Here is a 19,713-nt window from a genome sequence, read left to right on the forward strand (position 1 = left end):
GCCTCCCCTGGCAAACCTCTGGTAAACATGAGGATCTGGGACTGCATCCTCCCCTCCCCAAGCACAGAACCGCCAGTGGTTCTGGTTCCCGTGGCTGGCATTTCGGCCCCACCGAGGTGTGTGTGTGCAGAACCTCTCCTACCTCTTTTGGCATTTCCCGTGGGAAGAAGAAGTATGGCAGGGCACACAGGGCCACCAGGCTGGCAGCCACCAGGAACCCGAGCCACCAGGCCCCCACCCAGCGTGGGTCCTTGTTGGTGAGCTGCACCTCAGCTGCAAGAGGAGAGGAGAGGGGCATCAGACCAGTGCTGGGACAAGGCAGGGACTCCAGTGCACCAAGGCGTGGCCCCAGCCAACCCCAGCACCAACCAGCCCCAAGGTGGTGCTCCCAGCCCCGGGACCATCAGTCCTGGGGCCTGAGCAGCGTTTGTCCCGATCATCCCACCACTAAATCACATTTCATTGTCTCTTTCCATTTCATTGCTGCCCCCAGGGTGTCCAAAGAGCTCCTTTGGATGGAGCCAGCTGGCAGAGGGATGTGCTGGATGCCCACTCTGCCCCACTGGCAGGCACAGGACAGAGAACCCCCAGGGGGCTGGAATCCCCTCTTCTCCCCAAGCTCTGCCAGGACCTGTGCTGCCTCACCTGAGCTGACTTTGTCGATGTCCACGTAGAACCTCAGCATGGCAGAGCCCAGCATGAAGGCCACCCCCGGCCCAACGACCGTCAGGGAGAACAGGATTCCTGTGGGACACGAGAGCAGGGAGGGCTCAGCCTGGGAAAGGGACCTGGGGGACACAGGCGCCTCAGGGTGGGACCAGGCTCTGCTGCACCTGCCTCCAGCACAGCCCATTTCCCTGGCAGCTTTCTTGTCTCCAAGAGCAACAGCCCCATGCTCCCCATCTTCCTTTCCCACATGGGATTCCCTTTGGCTCAGCTCAGACCTTTCCTGACACTTGTCCTCAGCCTCCTAGAAGGACTGCAGTACTCCCAGGAACAAGAGGTGCCCCTTGGCATCAGTAATCCAGGGAACACCAAGTTTCACAAGGCGAAGGAGATAAAAGTTATCAGTGAACTCTTCTCTTCAAATTACTGATAAAAGAAATCCACACATGTAAGATTCAACTCCTACCTGACTTGTAAGAGGTTTGGATCACCTCTTAAAATTTGATGCTGTGCTTCCTTTTTTCAGCAGTCATGACCTGCTTTTGATCTACCTTTGCTGCTCCCTTCAGTTCAAGGCTGTGACAGGTAACAGCTGGGAAAGGACTGGAAGGAGCTGCAAGGACCATCCAGGGTGTCCATCCACCCTGTGGGTCCATACCACCCTGGTCCATACCACCCTGTGGGCCTGTGCCCAAGCTGTTCTCCAGCACCCCCTCTGCTGAAGGGTACCCTCCCATCTCCCAGGTGGTTAAAACTGCTTTCTTTGGTTTGCTTGGTTTGTTTTTTTGCTTTCTTTGCTTTCTTTGGTCTGTTTGGCTTTGCTGACAGCTAAACAGAGTACCCACTGCTGCCCATTAAACCCACAGCTGGCACCTGTGAACACAGAGATCAGACTGTCCCTCTAGGCCTTCCTGAAGCCTCTTTGTAGGAGTTCATGGTCATTTACTCCAGTTTTTGTCACTCTCAGGCCTAAAACCCCAGCTTCTGCCCCAAATGGTGTTTCCCAGCTCTCCTGCTGCCTGCCCAAGCCTGAAGCACATAAACTCTTTCTGCAGAATCCTTCCTGGCCGTGGGCAGAGCAGGGCTGTAACGAGCCCTGCTCTCATCAATGCCAGCTAGCCCAGTGTGGCCTTGGTGCCAGCTTCAGCCCAGGAGCACCTCACCCAGGTAGAGGGGGGAGTTCCTCTCGCTGGCGAAGTCGTCGATGTAGGAGATGCCGAAGGGCTGGATGGGCACGCCGCCGATGCCCAGCAGGGCCTGGGCCACGAACATCACCAGCAGCACCTCGTGGTTCTCCCTGGAGCCATGGGGAGGGCAGCTGGCATCGCTCAGGTTGGCTCCAGCCCTTGGGGCTCCGGGCTGGCACAGGTCCGTGGTGTTGCTGAGGGTGCCTGAGGTGACAAGGGGACAGCTCTGAGGAGCTGGGTCTGCAGAAAGGATTTCTTCATTTAGGCACTGGAAGGGCTCTGAGCTCTCCCTGCAGCCTTCTCCAGGAGAACACCCCCAGCTCTGGATCTGCTCCAGCAGCTCCACGTCCTTATCTTAGTCCTTATCTTAGATGGCAAGTGAAAGAAAACACAAAGAAGGTACAAAGGTCACTGCACTGGTGCTCACAGACATGGGGTCATGAGCCTGGAAAGCCTTCAAGGCTCTTCCTCCATCAAGGGTCACTCCCAGCACCTTTGACAGACTGCCCAACACAGGTAACTGAGCAAACCTGCAGATTTTGTGAGCAGCTACCCAGGAAATGAGAGCTAGTTTTCCTCAGAAGAGCTGCCTAGGTGAAAGGCTGATTCCAGCACCCTCATCTTCCTCAGAACCCCGGGCAAGGGGGTGCTGGTGCTGACAGCAGGATTTCCATGGTTATGCCCCAGATCCTGGGGAGCTCCAAGTGCTCGGACAGCACTGCTGAAACACCAGCTCAGCGTTTCCAGGCTGGGGCTGCAGCTGGCTCCTGCTTGCAGCCAGCAATGATTCACCTATTCAGCCTTCCTTTGGTGTCTGCAGGTGCCTGAACCAGCCGCACTCCCTCTGGTGAGCCAAACAAAAGCTGTTCAGTGGAGGTTTCTAGAAGGTTTGCTGGAGCTTCATGGCAGGAATTGGGGAGCTAGCAAGTAACTTCTTTTCTCCTTTCTTTCTGTTCCCATCCCTTCATTTTCCTTTAGGCAGAAAATCCCAAACCCACCCTGTCCTGTTCCCTACATGAGTGATTTAAACCCTTTCTCAAGGGAGGCTGATACTCCAGTGGGGTCTAAAACCTCAAGGACAGCCCAGCTAAACCAGGGAAGGCAGGTGAGGCTGGATGTGCAGCAAACAAGGGGAATCAGAGGCACAGCCTGCATTTTGATTGTTTTCCTGCCCTTTCCCATGGTTCCATGGTTCCCACATCCCCCTGGCTCTGCTTTCCACCAGTAGCTGTTGCCTCTCAGGGCTGGGATGATTTCATTCCCAGAAAAATAAAATGTCCTGAGAAGAAGCCAAAAGCATGCATCTCCCAGTGCCTGGAGGGAAGGCCATTTCACAACAGCTTCCCACTGCCAGGGGGCAGGGATAGGTGGGATGTTGGGAAGGAATTGTTCCCTGTGAGGGTGGCTGCCGGGGAGCTGTGTCTGCCCCTGGATCCCTGGCAGTGTCCAAGGCCACCCTGGGCTGGTGGAAGGTGTCCCTCCCATGGCAGGGGTGGAATGAGGTGATCTCTACGGTCTTTTCCACGCGAAGCATCCTGTCATTCTGTTATTTCCTCCTGGTGTCCCAGGACCCAAGGCAGGTTTCTGAGCAGGTTTCTGAGCAGGTTTCTGAGCACTTACTGGCCACGGAATGATCGTACTCGTAGGGCCCCGTGAGGAAGTGGGGCAGGGCCATGAGGAAGCCGGCCAGGGACACCAGCAGGGCCCCGCAGCCGATGAGGCGCGGCCGGTGCACGCGGCTGCCCAGGTAGCTGACAAAGACGATCAGCAGCGTGTTCCCCACCTGCAGGGACAGAGCAGCGGTGTGTCCCAGGGCAGGGCAGCACGGGGACAGCGCTCAGGGGATGGGGACACGGCTGGGGGGGCTGCTCACCTCGTTGAAGGAGGCCAGCAGCCCCGAGGTCTGGCTGGAGAGGCCGTAGCGTCTCTCGATGGTGGAGATGGAGCTCTTCAGGTAGCCGGAGACCAGGAGCTGGGAGAGCTGCAGCAGCCCGTGGCAGAACACAAAGAACTGCCAACACAGAAATGGAACCCCCAGCAGGGTCACCCAGAGCTGCAGGGTCAGTGAGAGCAGCACTGTATCCCCCTCAGAAAGGCACCATTGTCCAACTTAAACCTCTGACCACAAGCCATGGAAACATCACCCCTGCTCTGCCACCAGTGAAATCTCCTGAGATTAGGTCAGAACCATGGAATTGGCCCCTGCCAGAAGTCACAGCAGGGTCAGTATCTGCGAGGAGGCTGTAATTTCTTAGCTGAGAAGTGGCTTTGGACAAACACATGCCTTCAGCTGGGATGATCCCTGTTTGTGTTGGCCCTGTCCCTCGGATGCAGCAGCAGAAGGGAGGTTGCACAACATTCCTGTTCCCATTCAGCCTGAGGCAGTCAGCCTTCCCCAGTGCTGGGAGCTCTTCTGGGACAGGAACGAGCCCTTCCAAACACACCAACAAACAAGTCAGCAGGTCAGGGACAAGAATTCAGGCTTCTTTCCTTTCCTTCTCACAAAGCCCTAGATGTAAAACACATCTCCTTTGGAAAATGTGATGGCTCTCTTCCACTTCCAGAAGCAAACCTGGTCAAAGTCCACCATCTCCCAGAAAATAATCTGCCCTCATCTCCATCCTCCCTCCTCCATCTGAGCCACCTCCCTCCTGCTGCCTTGTGGCTCTTCCTTGTGGCACCCCTCCAGTCCCCAGAGGAGCTCAGATAACCAGCCCAAACAGTCACACACCCTCAGGACACGGCCCACCCATCTCCCTGTGGGACAGGATGGATGGCCTGGCCCAAACCCTTGGGGTGCTTCTCCTGCTCCGTGTGCTTTGCAGCAGCTCCCACCACGGAGAAATTGCTGAGCCTGGCCTGGATTTCTGCTACATCTCGTTCTGATCCAGGCCTCAAGTGAGGTCACTGCCAAACTGGGCTGCTCTGTCAGCCAAGGCAGCATCCCCAGCACAGAAGGGGGAAGGTCAAACCCCTGGGTCCCTGGGAACTGCAGGGCTGGTCTGTGGTCACTGCCTCCCAAATGATGGGCTGGCAGGATGCACACCAGGACGGCAGCCAGGACCTCCCCCCTTCCAGGCTCATGTCACCACTGACGGCTGCAACGTGTCTGGACTGGGAAAATGTCACCCAGCCAAAGGAAGGCGTCCCCAGAGTCAGCTCTGCTAAACCTCCTGCGTTCCTCCGCGTCGCTGGCTGTGTGCAGGCTCTGCTTCCTGAGCACATCACTTCAGAGGGAAAGGCTGAAACCAGAGATGGTTATTGCAGGCATCCTAGCACACAGCCCCCTGAGCATCCAAATCCCGGAACTTTGGGGGTTTACAGCAGCTCAGCAGCTGCCCAGCACTGCCCCACATCCTCTGCAGCTCCCAATGAGTTGGGAAACTGCTATTTTAGGAGAGATGGCCCTGCAGAGGACCTGCCATGCCTTGGGCAAGGACCCCAGTCCTGCCTTCAGCGGCTCTTTGCTCTCAGCCACCAATGTTTTGTCAGGAAAAGGAAGAGCAGGCTTTTCCTGGCCTTTGGATCTGCTGGACTGGTGGGACTGATGTGCTGGCCCAGCAGGTGACCTGGATTGGCCGACACCAGGCTTTTCCCAAGACCTTTTCCCTGGCAGCAGAACGGACCATGGACACCAGGAGCAGCCTCAGGGCTGAGCTGTGCTTGTAAAGCCTTCCCTCTGCACCCATGGAATCAAACAACTCAGAGAACCCAAACCCTGGTGAGGCACTGCTGCTCCCACCCCACACATGCAAGGGAACAGAGAAACACCTTCCATCCTAGAAAATCACAGACCTGGGAATAAGCACCAGTAATTGCTCTCCTGGTGGTCTGGAAAAAGCCCTTTTCCAAGGGCTGCCTGTGTTTGCAGTGTGGATGGAGCAGCCTGGCAGCAAACCCTTCTCCTGAGGGCTCCCCAGGCCGTCCTGCCCAGCTGACAGCAGCACGTCCCCACCACGCTCCCTCCACGTGCCCGGGAGGTTCTGGAGGCTATTTTCAGAGAGGGCCTTGTGTCTCAGCACGTGGCAGAGGCACACTGGGCTGTGCTTATGGCAAATGGCTCTGGGAGCAAACAGCTGGAACCAGTTTGGCTGGGCCTGTGGCTGCGAGGGGGCTTAAAGCCCACCCAGTGCCAGCCCTGCCATGGCAGGGACACCTCCCACTGTCCCAGGTGGCTGCCAGTCCCATCCAGCCTGGCCTTGGGCATCCAGGGGCCTCCCCACCCTCCCAGGGAACAGTTCCTTCCCAATTATCCCAGCTAAATCATAATGCTCCGTGAAGCCAAGCAGGGCAGTTTTAGGTTATGTCCCCCAGTTGCATTTTGACATGTGGTTCATGGTTTTTGTGACACACTCTCTGGAGATATAAATACCCATAAAAACTGCAGTGCTGTGATTTTTGGTCCTTCAGCCACTTCAAACACATCCAACCACATTGTGCAACGGTTCTGTGTCTCTGCAAGAGCCATTCAAACCCTGGGCTGCAAGTTTTGTTTTCTGAGGAAGTCATTTAGAAACCGGACAGGGTGGCCTAACTTCTTGAAAAAAACCCCAGGAGATAAGAGGAAAACATCCTGTGCTGAGGATAATTGTGTTCTTGGTGACAAGGGCTTCCTCCACATCTGCCCGTGGCAGGGCTTGCAACAAGAGAGTCTTTGGGGAACCCCCCAACCCAAACCAGACTGGGATTTTAGGATCTACCTTCAGAGACACAGCAAAATACAGCTTGATTCTGCTCACAGGCCTGAGCTGGCTTTGCCCCTCAATGGTTTAATCTTTGAACCCCTTTAAAATATCTCCCCATGGAAAAATCAGCAGGGTCATATTTCTAGAGAGAACCTTGCTGGGGAGTAAAGAAGAAACAAGCAAAGCCCACCAGATAAAAACCAGCTGAACGGGCTGAAAGAGGATTGGGGAAGAGCCTCAGGCCATGGCTGTGTGTCTCCAACCTCTGTGCAGGCTCTGCTAGCCTCTGCCTCAGTGACTCACTTTCCTCCTGCCACATGGAGGAGGCTGAGTAAATGCACCAGCATTTGTACAAAAACCCTCAAAGCCCAGATCTTCCCCGCAAAAGGGACAGAGAAATCCTGAGCCTTTAAGTCCAACTGTCATGTTTTGCTCTCTGGCCGGGTGAAATTCCCTAATGAGCCAGGTAATTGGCTTCCAACTGCCCTGAATGTAGTGATGCACTGGTGTTAGTGCCACTACTGATAACAAGGGATTATCGAGCCAGAAGGAAATGAGGCGGATGTTGCAAGACACAGGGAGCCACTCCAGGTGAGCCTGTGCTTCTGCAGAGCTCCTCAAACCCTCACCTGGTGAACCTTGGGTCCTCCTGGATTTGAGCTTGCACCAAATCCAGGAGGACCCAAGACTTAGAAGAAAGGCTTCCCACTGACAAAGCCAGGCCTAGATGGGCTCTTGGGCAGGAATTGTTCCCTGCACAGGGTGCCCAGAGCAGCTGGGGCTGCCCCTGGATCTCTGGCAGTGTCCCAGGCCAGGCTGGACAGGGCTGGGAGCAGCCTGGCACAGTGGAAGGTGTCCCTGCCGTGGCAGGAGATGGCACTGGATGGGCTTTAAGGTCCCTCCAACCCATCCCATCCTGGAATTCTCTGGAGGAGCTGGGAGTTAAACCTGCACTGAAACATCACTGCCCCACCACTGGCTCTGGAACAGAGACAGCTCCACACCAAAGGCATTTGTGCCCTGTGAAACACAGGGGGCATTCCCCCAGCACACCTGGTGCCCATAAATCCTCGCAGTGCCTCCTGCAGGGAGCTGAGCTGCTGTTTCCCAGGCCAGGGAGCCGAGGGGGTGCTGGGGAAGGCAGGGGGTGTTTACCTTGATGCTGAGAAAGGGGCTCCTGCAGAGCCTGCTCCGGGCCACGTCCGGCTGGCTGCTCCTCGTCATCCTGTCAGCCTGTCAGGGATAAATCATTCAGCACAATGCTCGTGGCTGGGCCTCAATTCCCCCCTGCTCAGCAGGCAGAGTCCTGCCAAACACCCCCACAGCGGGCACACAGGTCTCCCAAGCAATCACTAATTGTTCCTGGCTTTCCTTTGCTCCGAGCACTTTGATTCTGCAAAGCAACAAAGCAAGCCTGCAAAATGTTAAATCCCAGAGGACCGGGAGGTGAAATGCTGCTCAGCAGAGCCAAACACAACATTGTGCAACATTTCTGGGGTCGGTGTGACTCCTTATCAATGGCAGGGGTGATGGGGCACCCTCAGCCAGCTGCCAGCTGCAAACACTGGGAGGGCAGCTGGCAAAGCTGATGGCTGTGCTGCCATCCAGAGGCACCTCAACTGCCTGGAGAAGTGGGAATCGAAGGGCAGCAGTGAGCTGCAGAAATGGGCTCTGAGAGGGATCTCAGCGGGCTGCAGAACCCCAGAAGTTCGAGGGGATGCAAAGTCCAGGCCCTGCCCTGACCAGGACCCAACTCTGCATCCCTCTGGAGGGATCTGTCCAGGCTCGGGGACAGCAGCTCCTTGCTCAGCAAGCCCTTCCCATCTCTCTCTGTGCTGGGCACTGCTGGATTAAAGCCCTGCATCCCTGCCTGTGCTGGGCACTGCTGGATTAAAGCCCTGTATCCCTGCCTGTGCTGGGCACTGCTGGATTAAAGCCCTGCATCCCTGCCCGTGCTGGGCACTGCTGGATTAAAGCCCTGCATCCCTGCCCGTGCTGGGCACTGCTGGATTAAAGCCCTGCATCCCTGTGCATCCCACTGCCACCCACGGCGTTCCTGCATGTCCCCTGGAAGAACCCCTCCAGGGTCGCTTTCGGGCCCCAGCCACCACATAAATGCGAGCACGCAGAGAAATTCCAGCCCGCGGGAAGCCAGCAGCCCCTGCCTGCCCGCAGGTCTCCTTCCCTCCTGTCAGTGCCTCCTCCCCAGGGACCGGCGATGTCTTTGTTGGGTTCCAGCAGCCAGGCTTCCTGCTCAGGAAGCTGCATTGTTCCGAGGCACGTTAGAGCCATTAGGCTTTAACTTGTTGTTCAGCACATTCTAATAGATGTTTTCATCTCCGCAGCAAATGGGGTGAAAGGCTTCCCATTATTGTTGTGTGTAATTCTATTTCCCCCGTGATGAGAGGCAAAGGAGCAAGGACCCGCAGCCTCGAACAAATTAACAAAACGCAGGGGTTGATGTAACTTCTCGCAGGACGAGCCTGCCTTCACTGTGGTGTTTATAAACCCCCAGAGGAGCATTCCAGAGGGGACCTGCAGGAATTCTGAGTGCCACAGCAGCCTCTGCAGAACGCCATTGCTGCCCTCAGCCCATTCTGAGAGAGACTGCTGTAACAAATCCAGGGTGGGATCAATACAGTGGATTTCATCCTCAATGGAAGCAGGCAGGAAAAACTCTCCGGCCCCTGGAGGGCTCAGCAGTGCTGGGGCAGAGGCACCTGCCTGGCTCCAGCCCTGATCAATTATTGACAGCCCTGGGCTTGCTGCTGCAGCCCCTGGAGTGCTCAGGGGGCAGGAAAAGGGTGGAACACCAAAGGCAGGAAACCCAAAGGAGCCTGGATTTCCAGGGATGGGAGTGCTGATGGAGCGGGCAGCAGGCTCCATGTCCTGGTTAACTGTGCTCCTGTCTTTGTCCCTCATTAGACCTGCACACCACAAATCCAGAATGCACTCTGTCATCCTTCCCCCTCTCCTTTACACGGGTGGAGGAGGGAGGGAGGGCGGCTGACCCCGGGCAGTGCTCAGCAGAGACCTCAAACACCAGCAGGGTTTGCCAGCAGGTCAAACTGAGGATAAAGCCCTGCCCTCAGATCCCGCCCAGCTCACCCCTCCTCTCCCTTAGGAACGAAACTAAACAGAAAAGTACTTTGATCCTGCTGAGACGACGTCAAATCAAGAGGGAGATAAGACTCAACTGATTAAAAAAAAAAAAAAAAAAAGAAAGGATGGAGGGATGGATGGATGGATGGATGGATGGATGGATGGATGGATGGATGGATGGATGGATGGATGATGGATGGATGGATGGATGGATGGATGGATGGATGGATGGATGGATGGATGGATGGATGGATGGATGGATGGATGGATGGATGGATGGATGGATGGATGGATGGATGGATGGATGGATGGATGATGGATGGATGGATGGATGGATGGATGGATGGATGATGGATGGATGGATGATGGATGGATGGATGGATGGATGGATGGATGATGGATGGTTGTTCAGAGTGCTGCAGATCCATCAGCTGCTGTTGTTCCTCCAGCCACAGGTGCAGGCAGGTGCAGGATTTGTCCTCAGAGCCCAGTTTTCTTCCCACTTCTGTCCTGGGTCAGTGCATCCCTCAGGAAGGCCTGGCATGGCAATCCCTGGGTGCAGCAGGCACGGGGAGCTGAGCTCAGCCTCACACCAAGTGATGCCACTAAAATTCTGCCAGCAATCCCAGCCTCACCTGCCTGGCACCACCTGCCTGCTCCCAGGGGACAGTGACTGCAGGGAGCTGCAGACTGGGAATAACCCCCATCTGGGCAGAGAATCCCTTGGGTTGGGAGGGACCTTAAAACCCACCCAGTGCCACCCTTGCCATGGCAGGGACACCTCCCACTGTCCCAGGCTGCTCCAAGCCCTGTCCAGCCTGGCCTGGGGCACTGCCAGGGATCCAGGGGCAGCCACAGCTGCTCTGGGCACCTGTGCCAGGGCCTGCCCACCCTCCCAGGGAGGAATTCCTTCCCCAGATCCCAACTAACCCTGCCCTCTGGCATGTCCTGTCACTGCCTATATGTGAGACAATCTCCAAACCATTTGCAGCACTGATTAAGATGCTCCACTTGTCCCCAGGCTGCCTCTCCTTTGACACCAGGGCAGCAGAAATGCCCCAAACCCCTCTGGGAGCTGCACCAGGGTCCTGCTGTGCCAGCAGGGTCTGGGCTGGGTGCTCAGCACCCTGTCCCATTCCCAAGGCTGTTTCTCCTCCCAGAGCCTTCATCACCAGCTGCTCCCCTCGGCTGAGCAGGAGAGGCACACGCTGGGCTCAGCAGAGCGTGAGTAAATAACAGCCAATGTAACACAGCAAATTAAACCCCAGCAGGGGAATGAAATGCCAGCAAATATTCTGGAATCTGTCTTCCTTCTGCTGAATAATTCTGCCTCCGTGGCAGTGAGGCTGGAAGGGAGTCAGGGTGTGTATTTATGAGGGGGTAATTTGTGTGTTTATGTGCCTGGGGTGAAGGAGAGGCTGGCTCGGAAAATGTGGGTGCAGAGTTGCTTTATAACACAGCAGAAGGGAAAGGCAGCGGGTACAGGGCATGGAAAAAGACAGGGAATGAAAAGGGATGCAGGGATGTGCCCGGGAGCTGTTTCTGTCTTGCACCACGTGGCAAAAAGAAAGTGAAATGAGATGGGCCCAGCTCAGTGACTCTGTGTAATGAGAAACGGGCCACAGATGACAGAAATTTTACAAGAAATTAGAATAGGAAAACATTACTGGAGGAAAAAAATTAGAGGAAAAAGGAAAAGTGGTGTTGAACACATGAGCTGCAAGCACAGGCAACGAGGGAGAGGCTCCAGCCCTGCCCTGGTACCCCTCTGCTTTGGGAGTGGTGAAACCCTGCTCCCCAGGTGTGTGGTGTGTGCTGAGGCCTCCCGGAGCTCCTGCCTCTCCCTGGCACCCCCTACCAGGGCTGGAGCCCTTCCTGGAGGGATCCTCACCTGCTCCAGCACTGCAGCAGGTGGGGCAGGAGCTGGAGCTCACCTGGCAGCACCAAACCAGAGATGGGGATTCTGGTATCACTGCCTGTGGATGGGGCAGCCACAGCTTCTCTGGGCACCTGTGCCAGGGCCTGCCACCCTCACAGGGAACAATTCCTTCCTAATATCAAGTCTAAACCTATTCTGTCTGTCTGAATCCATTCCCTGTGTCTGTCCCTCCATCCCCTGTCCCCAGTCCCTCTCCAGCTCTCCTGGAGCCCCTTCAGGCCCTGCAAGGGCTCTGAGCTCTCCCTGGAGCTGCTCCTCTCCAGGTGAGCACCCCCAGCTCTCCCAGGCTGGCTCCAGCCCTGGAGCAGCTCTGGAGCCTCCTCTGGGCTCTCTCCAGCAGCTCCAGGTGCTGCTGCTGTGTCCCCAGGGCTGGGGCAGCTCTGCAGGTGGGGTCTCACCTGGGCTCAGGGGCAGGATTCCCCCTTCCTGCTGCCCAGGCTGGGGGATCAGCCCAGGGCTGTGAGTTTCTGGGCTGGTTCATGTCCATTCTCTGAGGACCAGCAGCCCCAAATGCTCCTGCCCCCGTTCCTCCCCGTCACTGTGGGTTTGTGTGTGGCTCAAGGGTTTGTGAGGTTTGCCTCACCAGGACCTCCCAGCTTTGCCAGTTTTGCTTCTTCCCTGCATGGATTCATGCAGAATTCTGAGGACAGAAGTCACCCCTGTGTTCTGGACAGGCCAGGTGCTGAGCAGCCACCCTGGCCTGGGAGGGACAGATGTGGCTGTGCTGCAGGAAAGCCTTGTCCTGTGTCCATTTTCTGTCTCAGCACCACCTCCTCTGTGTCTGGCACAGAAACTCCTCCTGCCTCAAGCAGCTCCAGCCCTGGATGGGAGTTAAAGTGCTGAAGGAAGGATGAAGAGCCCGATTCCAGCAGGAATCTGCCATTCCACAGGCTGCAGGCAGTGCTCGGCTCTATGGACAAACACCTGCCAAGAGAAGCCCGGAGGGACGTGATCCCAAACCACAGCTTCCCCCATTTGGGGTTTCATACACCATAAATACCTTCCTGATGTTTTTTCCCCTCTGTACTTCACTGCTGCTTGGACAGGAGTGAAAACTGGGAAAAACACAGATTTTTTGCTGGGTCCCCCTGAAAGCTGTGAGAGTTTGCAGTGCAAGGAGCAGCTGGAGGAAACGGGCAGAGCCAGAGTGGCTCCAGGGACACAGACACCTCTGGTGAGAAAAATGAACTTTTTGAAGGGGAAGCTGTTGCAAAACAAGACCAAGAGCCCCTGTAACAGCCCCATGCCTCGAGCACACATCCTGAGTGGAAACCCCAGCAGCTCCCTGGAGCTGAGACCTCCTGGAGCAAACCAGAGCTTGTCTGCTATTTATTATCTGTAACTTCTGACAAAAAAAAGGCCCAACAAGCCCAGATCCTCCATCTGCACTCATGGTCTGACCAGGACCACAGACCTGCTCCTCACGCTGAGTGTTCCATGAGGAGCAGCTGCACCCCAATCCTGAACATTTATTTCCAGGGGACATTCCAGGGCAGCTCTTTACCCCCTCCACACTAACCCAGGGATTAACAACCACAGCATCCCCAAATTTTGGAGGTGGCCAGGAGCTGGGAATGATGCTGGCCACCTGCAAGCAACAGGGATGGATGGATGGATGGGTGGGTGGATGGATGGATGGATGGATGGATGGATGGATGGATGGATGGATGGATGGATGGATGGATGGATGGATGGATGATGGATGGGTGGATGGATGGATGGATGAATGGGTGGATGGATGGATGGATGGATGGATGGATGGATGGATGGATGGATGGATGGATGGATGGATGGATGGATGGATGGAGGAGGAGGAGCAGGAGCAGGGAAATGCTGCTGCCAGGAAAGGGAACTGAGTAGAGCTTAGGAGAAGTGAGAAAATTCCTTAGCCAGCAAGAGAGGAGCTGGCTGTGAACAGCAGAGGAAACTCTGAGGGTGGGACAGACCTGGTGACATTTCTGGGTTCTGATGGACAAGGAGCAAGTGCTGGAGTGAGGCCCCAGCCCGGAGCAGTGGTGGGGGCTGGAGCTGGCACAGGAAAAGGAGGAAACGCTGGTATTTTGGGCAGCAGGGGGAACCACTCAAAGTCCTTCTTCTATTATTTAGCACTGGTGGGCTGCACTGTCATCTGTACACCCAGAGGGACCAAGAAAGTCCAGTGAAAATGGAGATTAGCTTCTGGAGGTGCCCAGACCTGCAGCTGGAGGCACAGCTGGCCCCAGCCGAGCTGCCTGACAGCAACAAGCCCTTTCCTGCACCCCTGGGCGTGATCTTGTCCTGGGGTTTCTCCAGCCACGCACTCTGTGGCTCTCGGTTTTCCCTGGATGGCGCCTCAGAGCCTTGTGGTGTTCCAATCATGTCTCAAGGCAGGAATTCCCCTCACCGCCTGCTCTGCCTCCTACACTGCCTCCACTTCCCTGGAAAAACACCATTCCAGAGCCTGCTGTGCCAATGGCAGGTGCTGAGGGGTGGAATGAAGCTCCCAGGCCATCCCCCAAAGCCACACTCAGCCACATCATGGTTCAAGACACCAATATTTAACCTGCTCCAGCCAGGACACATGAGGCAGGTCCAGAGCAGGGCACAGTGCAGAGCAGTTCCTCCAGGAAAGCACTGGGAGCAGACTGGGAGCCAGGAACCATGGAGGAACCAGGGCTGGGAGCAGACTGGGAGCCAGGAACCATGGAAGAAGTGGGCTGGGAGCCAGGAACCATGGAGGAACCGGGGCTGGGAGCAGACTGGGAGCCAGGAACCACGGAGGAACCAGGGCTGGGATCCAGCTGTGACCAGACCAAGGTCCCCAGAGAGCCCTGGGCTGCTGCAGGGAGGGAAGGAGGCCCAGCAGCCCTGCAGGGTTTGGGGGTTTGGGTGAGGCATTGCAGAGACTGGAAATGCCAACTGTGCCCAGGGTGCTCCAAGCCCCAGTGTCCAACCTGGCCTGGAACACTGCCAGGGGTCCAGGGGCAGTGTTTTTTTGGGATAGGCAGTGCCATTCCCTCCTGACACAGGAGCTGCCCATTCAGGGGTGTCCTTGCCCTTGGGTGCCCATGTCCAGAGGTGGGATCAGAGCAGCAGCCCCCACACAGAAGGGGCCAGGAGCCCACCCACCCCTGCAGAGCAGTCCCCCTTGTCCCCATGCCCAGCAGGGACACCTGACAGAGGCACAGGTGTGGCCAGCCTCGCCCCAAACCTAAAATCCGTGCTCCGGGGAGGACAGGCTGTTCCCACGGCTGGCTCCCGGGGGATGTGCCCACCCCAAAGGCTTGAGGGGACACGGCAGCCCCCCGTTTGCTGGAGCCAGCAGAAACCCGGCAGCCTGCTGCTCCCAGAGCCCTGCAGCCACGGAAAAGCTCGGCAGGAGCAGCTCAGCACTGAGCCCAGAGCCTCCCGTGACTCGGGTGCTGCAGGATCGGTTCTCCTCCCTGCTGCAGAGCTCTGGGCAGGGTTGAGAGGTCTGGCAGCCAGGCACAGGTCAGATCCACGCTGCCTGGCCTCTTCCCAAGATCCGGGCTGCAAAGAGCCATTGCCCCTGTAGAAGTGAAACCACGAAAGAAAGCCATCGGGGCAGCGTTGGGAAAATGGGGAAAATTCCCTGCAGCGGGAGAAATAAGTGGGTCTGCCTCACTGGGGATAGAACAGACCCTCAGATAAATAAGCACAAGCAGAGAGGCAGCGACAAAGCACACGTGCACAGGCTGGCACGGAGCAGGCGAGCAGTCACTCCTTTCTCCCCCGTGGAGCTGCTCCCAGCCCCAGCCGGAGCCTTGCACAAGCAGAAAGTTCACCTTTGGCAGAGCCCGAGCGGCTCCATCCGCGGGCAGCGCTGCCACACTCACCCGTGCTCCCGGGGCTCTCCCGATGCTCGCTGACCCCACGGCAGTCAGACTTTCCCTCTGCCACCAGAGCCGGGGCCATTCGCTCCTCGTCCTGCCCGCCTGGAGGTGGGGAGGGCTCGGCGGAGGTGGGGCTTCGCCTGCACTTTTAAAAGCCGGAGCAAATCCAAGTTTTGCAATCCCTTTCCATGGGGTTTCATTTGTTTCTGTGTTTTCCTTTTCCTCAAGCTGCAGTCCCATAGTGACAGAGTGTGCGGTTTGCTGAGCCAGGGCTTTGCCAGCTGCTTACCCAGCTCCAGTCCAAACTGGGCTTGGCTTTCCCCCCGTCCCGCGGCTCCAGTCCCCTCTCCCCTCCCTGCAAGGTTCCCATTCCTCCGGAGCACTTTCCACGGGTTCATTTTCTCCTTCAATTTGCTTCATCTGCCTGTTTTCTTGCTGTAAATTTTGAAGCCGTGGTGTAATCCTGGGATTTGGGAAAGGGAAACTTTGTTTATCTAACCCTGGACTATTTATTTTCAAGGTCTGCCCAGTCCTCTCTTGCTCGGAGCGCTAAGGCTTGTCCAGACGAGAGCAAACAGGCTGCCCCATCCAGCCCTGCCCTCTGGCACTGGGAGCCATTCCCTGGGTCCTGTCCCTCCATCCCCAGTCCCCAGTCCCTCTCCAGCTCTCCTGGAGCCCCTTCAGGCCCTGCAAGGGCTCTGAGCTCTCCCTGGAGCCTTCTCCTCTCCAGGTGAGCACCCCCAGCTCTCCCATCAGACAGGTGCACAAACACAGACGAGCTTTGCTGGCCCAAATTCACACTTGGATTCCATAAAGTTGCAGCCACAAGAAGCTGCTGGCTGTCCCAGCTCCGAGGGGTATATTTCCCCCCTCAGGGTGGTGGTGAGGCAGAAAAGGCACAGACCTTTCCCTCCTGGCATTTCTTGTGGGGCTCTGAGGATGGGACAGCCCACAGGACACACTGGGCAGAGGGACTTGGTGTTTCCCAAGGGAGGATCATCTGCTTCCTCTGCACCAGCTCATTACACAGTAATTAAATAGCCCTTTATCAGCTCTGGCAGCACAGGAAAGTTTGGCTGAGCAGGAGACAGCCACAGCAGCGTGTCCCAGAGCACTTGCACCCAAGGGACCCCGAGCTGGGCTGCCACTGCAGAGGGAAGAAACCTCATCAGCCCCACCGGCTCTGCAGGGCTGCAGGAAGGCATTAATAGTGGAAACAAATATTATTAATATTTTACAGCTGCACAGCTCCTTCCTGTGCACAGAGCATTCCCCAAGACCCCCGGGACGGGGGGATTTGGGGCTGGCAGGGCAGAGCCTGGGAGGGGCAGTAACCCAGGGGAAGAGGAGAGTGCACAGCTGCAGGGCAGCATGAGGCAGCACCCCCAAAGAGCCCCGACACGGGATCCTCCAGGCAGGGAAAAGGGGACACCCAGCCCAGGAAGGGAAAGGCAGGAATGCCCTCCTGCGATGTTCCATGGAAGAAGAGCACCATCTAATGACTCCTCCTCAGCTCTCCTTCCGAGCTGCTCCGGCTGCTGCTCCATCCCACGGCCAGCGGGTGCCCAGAGCACCTCGTCCCGCTGCTCCGTGTCCCAGCTCCGGGACATCGCCGTGGGATGCTCCCAAAGGATGCTCATCCGTCCCGGGCCAGGCTGGACAGGGCTTGGAGCCGCCTGGCACGGTGGAAGTGTCCCTGCCCGTGAGAGGGAGGCGGATCTGTAAAAGCCCTGAGCCCAGCCCAATCCCAAAAAGGCCGTGGGGTGTTCCCAGCAGGGCAGTGCTTGTCCTGGTGCCTCTGGAGCCTCTGGTGTCCTGCCTGCTGCTGCCGCTTTCTGGCCAAGAGAGTTCCCACTGCTCCTTCAGCTTTTGGGCCATGCGGGGCTCTGGTTTCCGAATACTGGGATGTGCAGCCCCCGAGTGCCTCCCAAAAGGGTAATTCCCATTAAAGCAAGCAGGGGCTGGGTCAGGTGAGGGGGGCTGAGCGCTCTGGAGGATGTGCAGGGAGGAGTATTCCTTGGAACGCTCGGGAGCAGTTCACAGGAAATGATAGCAGCACTTACTGGTGCAAAGAGATTGCCAAATCTCACATCTGAGATTAGGGATGTGCACAGATGAAGAAATCCAGGCTTCCAGCCTGGAAAATTAGGGATCTCACAACTACCCAGGCTCTGCTGCTTATTCCAGCTCTGCTCCTGGCTCAAGGCTTCAGCTGGGATTGAAAGGAGCAGCTCAGTGTCCTGGGTGGGAAATGGGACCTGAGGCCACTTGTGGGGCTGGGGCTGATCCTCTTCTTTGTGGGGCTGGAAAAACCAGCTGGGTTAGGGCTGGGATTTCACATCTGGGCTCTGCTGATGCCTCACAGAGTGCCAGCCCAGAGGTGGGATGCAAATGTTTGGAGTTGTGCAAAAATTGTGTGCAGAGCTGGGATTTAAATGGAGGGGCTGGTGGTGATCAGCTGCCTTGCCTCTCTGAATTTTGGGGCTGCCTTCTGAATCCCTGCTTGTATCCTGCCTTTTGATGTCCGTATTTGTAATGCCTGCAGAGGACAACAGGAAAGGGTCATCTGCTTTTGGGATTTCAGCCAGAACCAAAGTGAACAACTTGTCCTCTCTGCTTAATGAAAAATCCCAAACCACCACCAGAGGAAATAAGTCCAGGATGTGTCAGATTCTGGAAAATGGGAATTGGGAAATGACAGGATTTCCACAGCAAGAAGAGACTTTTCCATTATTTTCTTAGCAGGAAAAAAAAAAAAAAAAGAAGAAAAAAGAAAAGAAGAAAATATTTCTGGGTTTTTTAAATGACGATTTAATTTTTTTTTTTTTTTTTAAATGCAGAAGTGGCTGTCCCATTTCTGGAATGTCCCAGGCCGGGTTGGAGCAGCCTGGGCTGGTGGAAGGTGTCCCTGCCCGTTCCTTTCCAGTTCGGAACCGCAGATGGCAGCACGACGCTGGGAATTGCTGCCTCGCTGCTCCTACGGGAGAGCGACACCATCCCAAGGTCTGGCCTTAAAAACCCCCGAGAAACCCAGCGGGAAGCGAATTTAAACTATTTGGGACAAATAGGGCAAAACAAAAGGCAAGGTGCCGCGTCCTGCATTCGGATGCCTAAAGGCATTTAAGCACTTTTTAATATTAAGTGTGCTAATAGTTCAAGGAGCTTCTATTGCTTCTGTCTAAAGGAGGAGAGGTTCTAAAATTCGGAAGAAAAGATTTGCTGTTACCCCTTTTACACAGCATCACTTCGAGCTCTGAGCTGGTGCCATGAAACGCTGCCTACAAAGAGTTAGTGGAGATAAAGTAGTAATAATAGAACTAGAACTAGAACTAGAACTAGAACTAGAATATAAATAATACAGTAATTATTATTGCTTAGATGTTGAATTGTTCCACTATTTCTGCTGAGAAGCTGCAGTGGGATCTGTCACACTAACACTGTGTCAGATTAACTGAGTGTATTTAAAGAAGAATGAAGAAGTTCCAAGCTCATATTTATCTGCTTCCATGGATAAAATACTTGTCAACTCAGCAACGCACAGGTGCTGGCAGGAACTTATCCTTTATCTGTTATCCATCAGTTTAAAAAGCCCCAAACTTGTTAGTTCACATCTATGTGGCTTTTTTCCCCCATAATGTTAGAGAAAATGCAGTTATCTTTTTACAAAGCTCTTCAAATACCCTCAGCAATAAAAGTGCTTTGAGGGTTATTAAGTTGATTGAAAAATTACAAGCTAGACTGGAAAGCAGCTTTTTGTTGGAACAATATGTGGGAAAGTCTTTGTTCTTGAGGTATTAAAATGCAAATGTTAAAAGCAAGAGGGTACTGGTGTCATAAAAAGAAAATCATTATCTCAAAGGTGATTATTGCTTTACAGTTGTGAGTAATTTCCAAGTGCTTCACATGCTTTCTCTTAGTAATGGAAAATGACCTCTGTATGATTCCAGTCACAAAAACAGCTTTGAAAAATCCTCTATTTAAGCCATCCAAAAATTATTTCTGCTCCATCTTAAAACCAAACAGTTCTGCTCAGCCCAGGGAGAGCATTTCACACCAGGCTGTAAAACTGTGGGGATACAGCCTGAAACCTGGGTGGAACCAAGGCAGGACACAAGGCCAAGACACATTCACCCTGCTTTTCTCCTGCTCTGAGGATCAGGTTTGTGATCCCAGAAATGCTCTTTGCTCACTGGATTGCCCTGTGGAGCTCTTCATGGGGAAAAATAAACCTGGGGGGGAGAAGGCTCAGTGCAGGGAATTCCCTGCTGTGCCAGGGACCAGAGCATCCCTGGCAGTTGGGT

The 19,713-nt window shown here is 55.4% G+C and overlaps 1 protein-coding gene across 8 annotated transcripts in view; it reads right to left on the bottom strand.

Annotated features, from left to right (window-relative positions):
- SLCO2B1 (solute carrier organic anion transporter family member 2B1) overlaps nt 1-15,667 on the bottom strand; it is a 31,543-nt gene extending 15,876 nt beyond the window's left edge. The window contains exons 1-8 of one of the 8 annotated variants that reach the window (XM_050974871.1): nt 15,416-15,484; nt 7,694-7,771; nt 4,138-5,095; nt 3,727-3,864; nt 3,474-3,636; nt 1,830-2,093; nt 646-744; nt 143-273 (exon numbers count right to left, since the gene is read on the bottom strand). In XM_050974871.1, the coding sequence (XP_050830828.1) occupies nt 143-273; nt 646-744; nt 1,830-2,093; nt 3,474-3,636; nt 3,727-3,864; nt 4,138-4,224 (882 nt within the window). In that variant the 5' untranslated portion in view covers nt 4,225-5,095; nt 7,694-7,771; nt 15,416-15,484. Of the gene's footprint in view, nt 1-142; nt 274-645; nt 745-1,829; nt 2,094-3,473; nt 3,637-3,726; nt 3,865-4,137; nt 5,096-7,693; nt 7,778-15,364 lie in introns of those variants that run through there. The other 7 variants (XM_050974879.1, XM_050974877.1, XM_050974872.1 and 4 more) reach the window with 7 other exon arrangements.
- Between the last annotated feature and the right edge of the window lie 4,046 nt (nt 15,668-19,713).

Source organism: Serinus canaria, chromosome 1 (genome assembly GCF_022539315.1).
Source record: "Serinus canaria isolate serCan28SL12 chromosome 1, serCan2020, whole genome shotgun sequence".
NCBI classification, from domain to species: Eukaryota; Metazoa; Chordata; class Aves; order Passeriformes; family Fringillidae; genus Serinus; species Serinus canaria.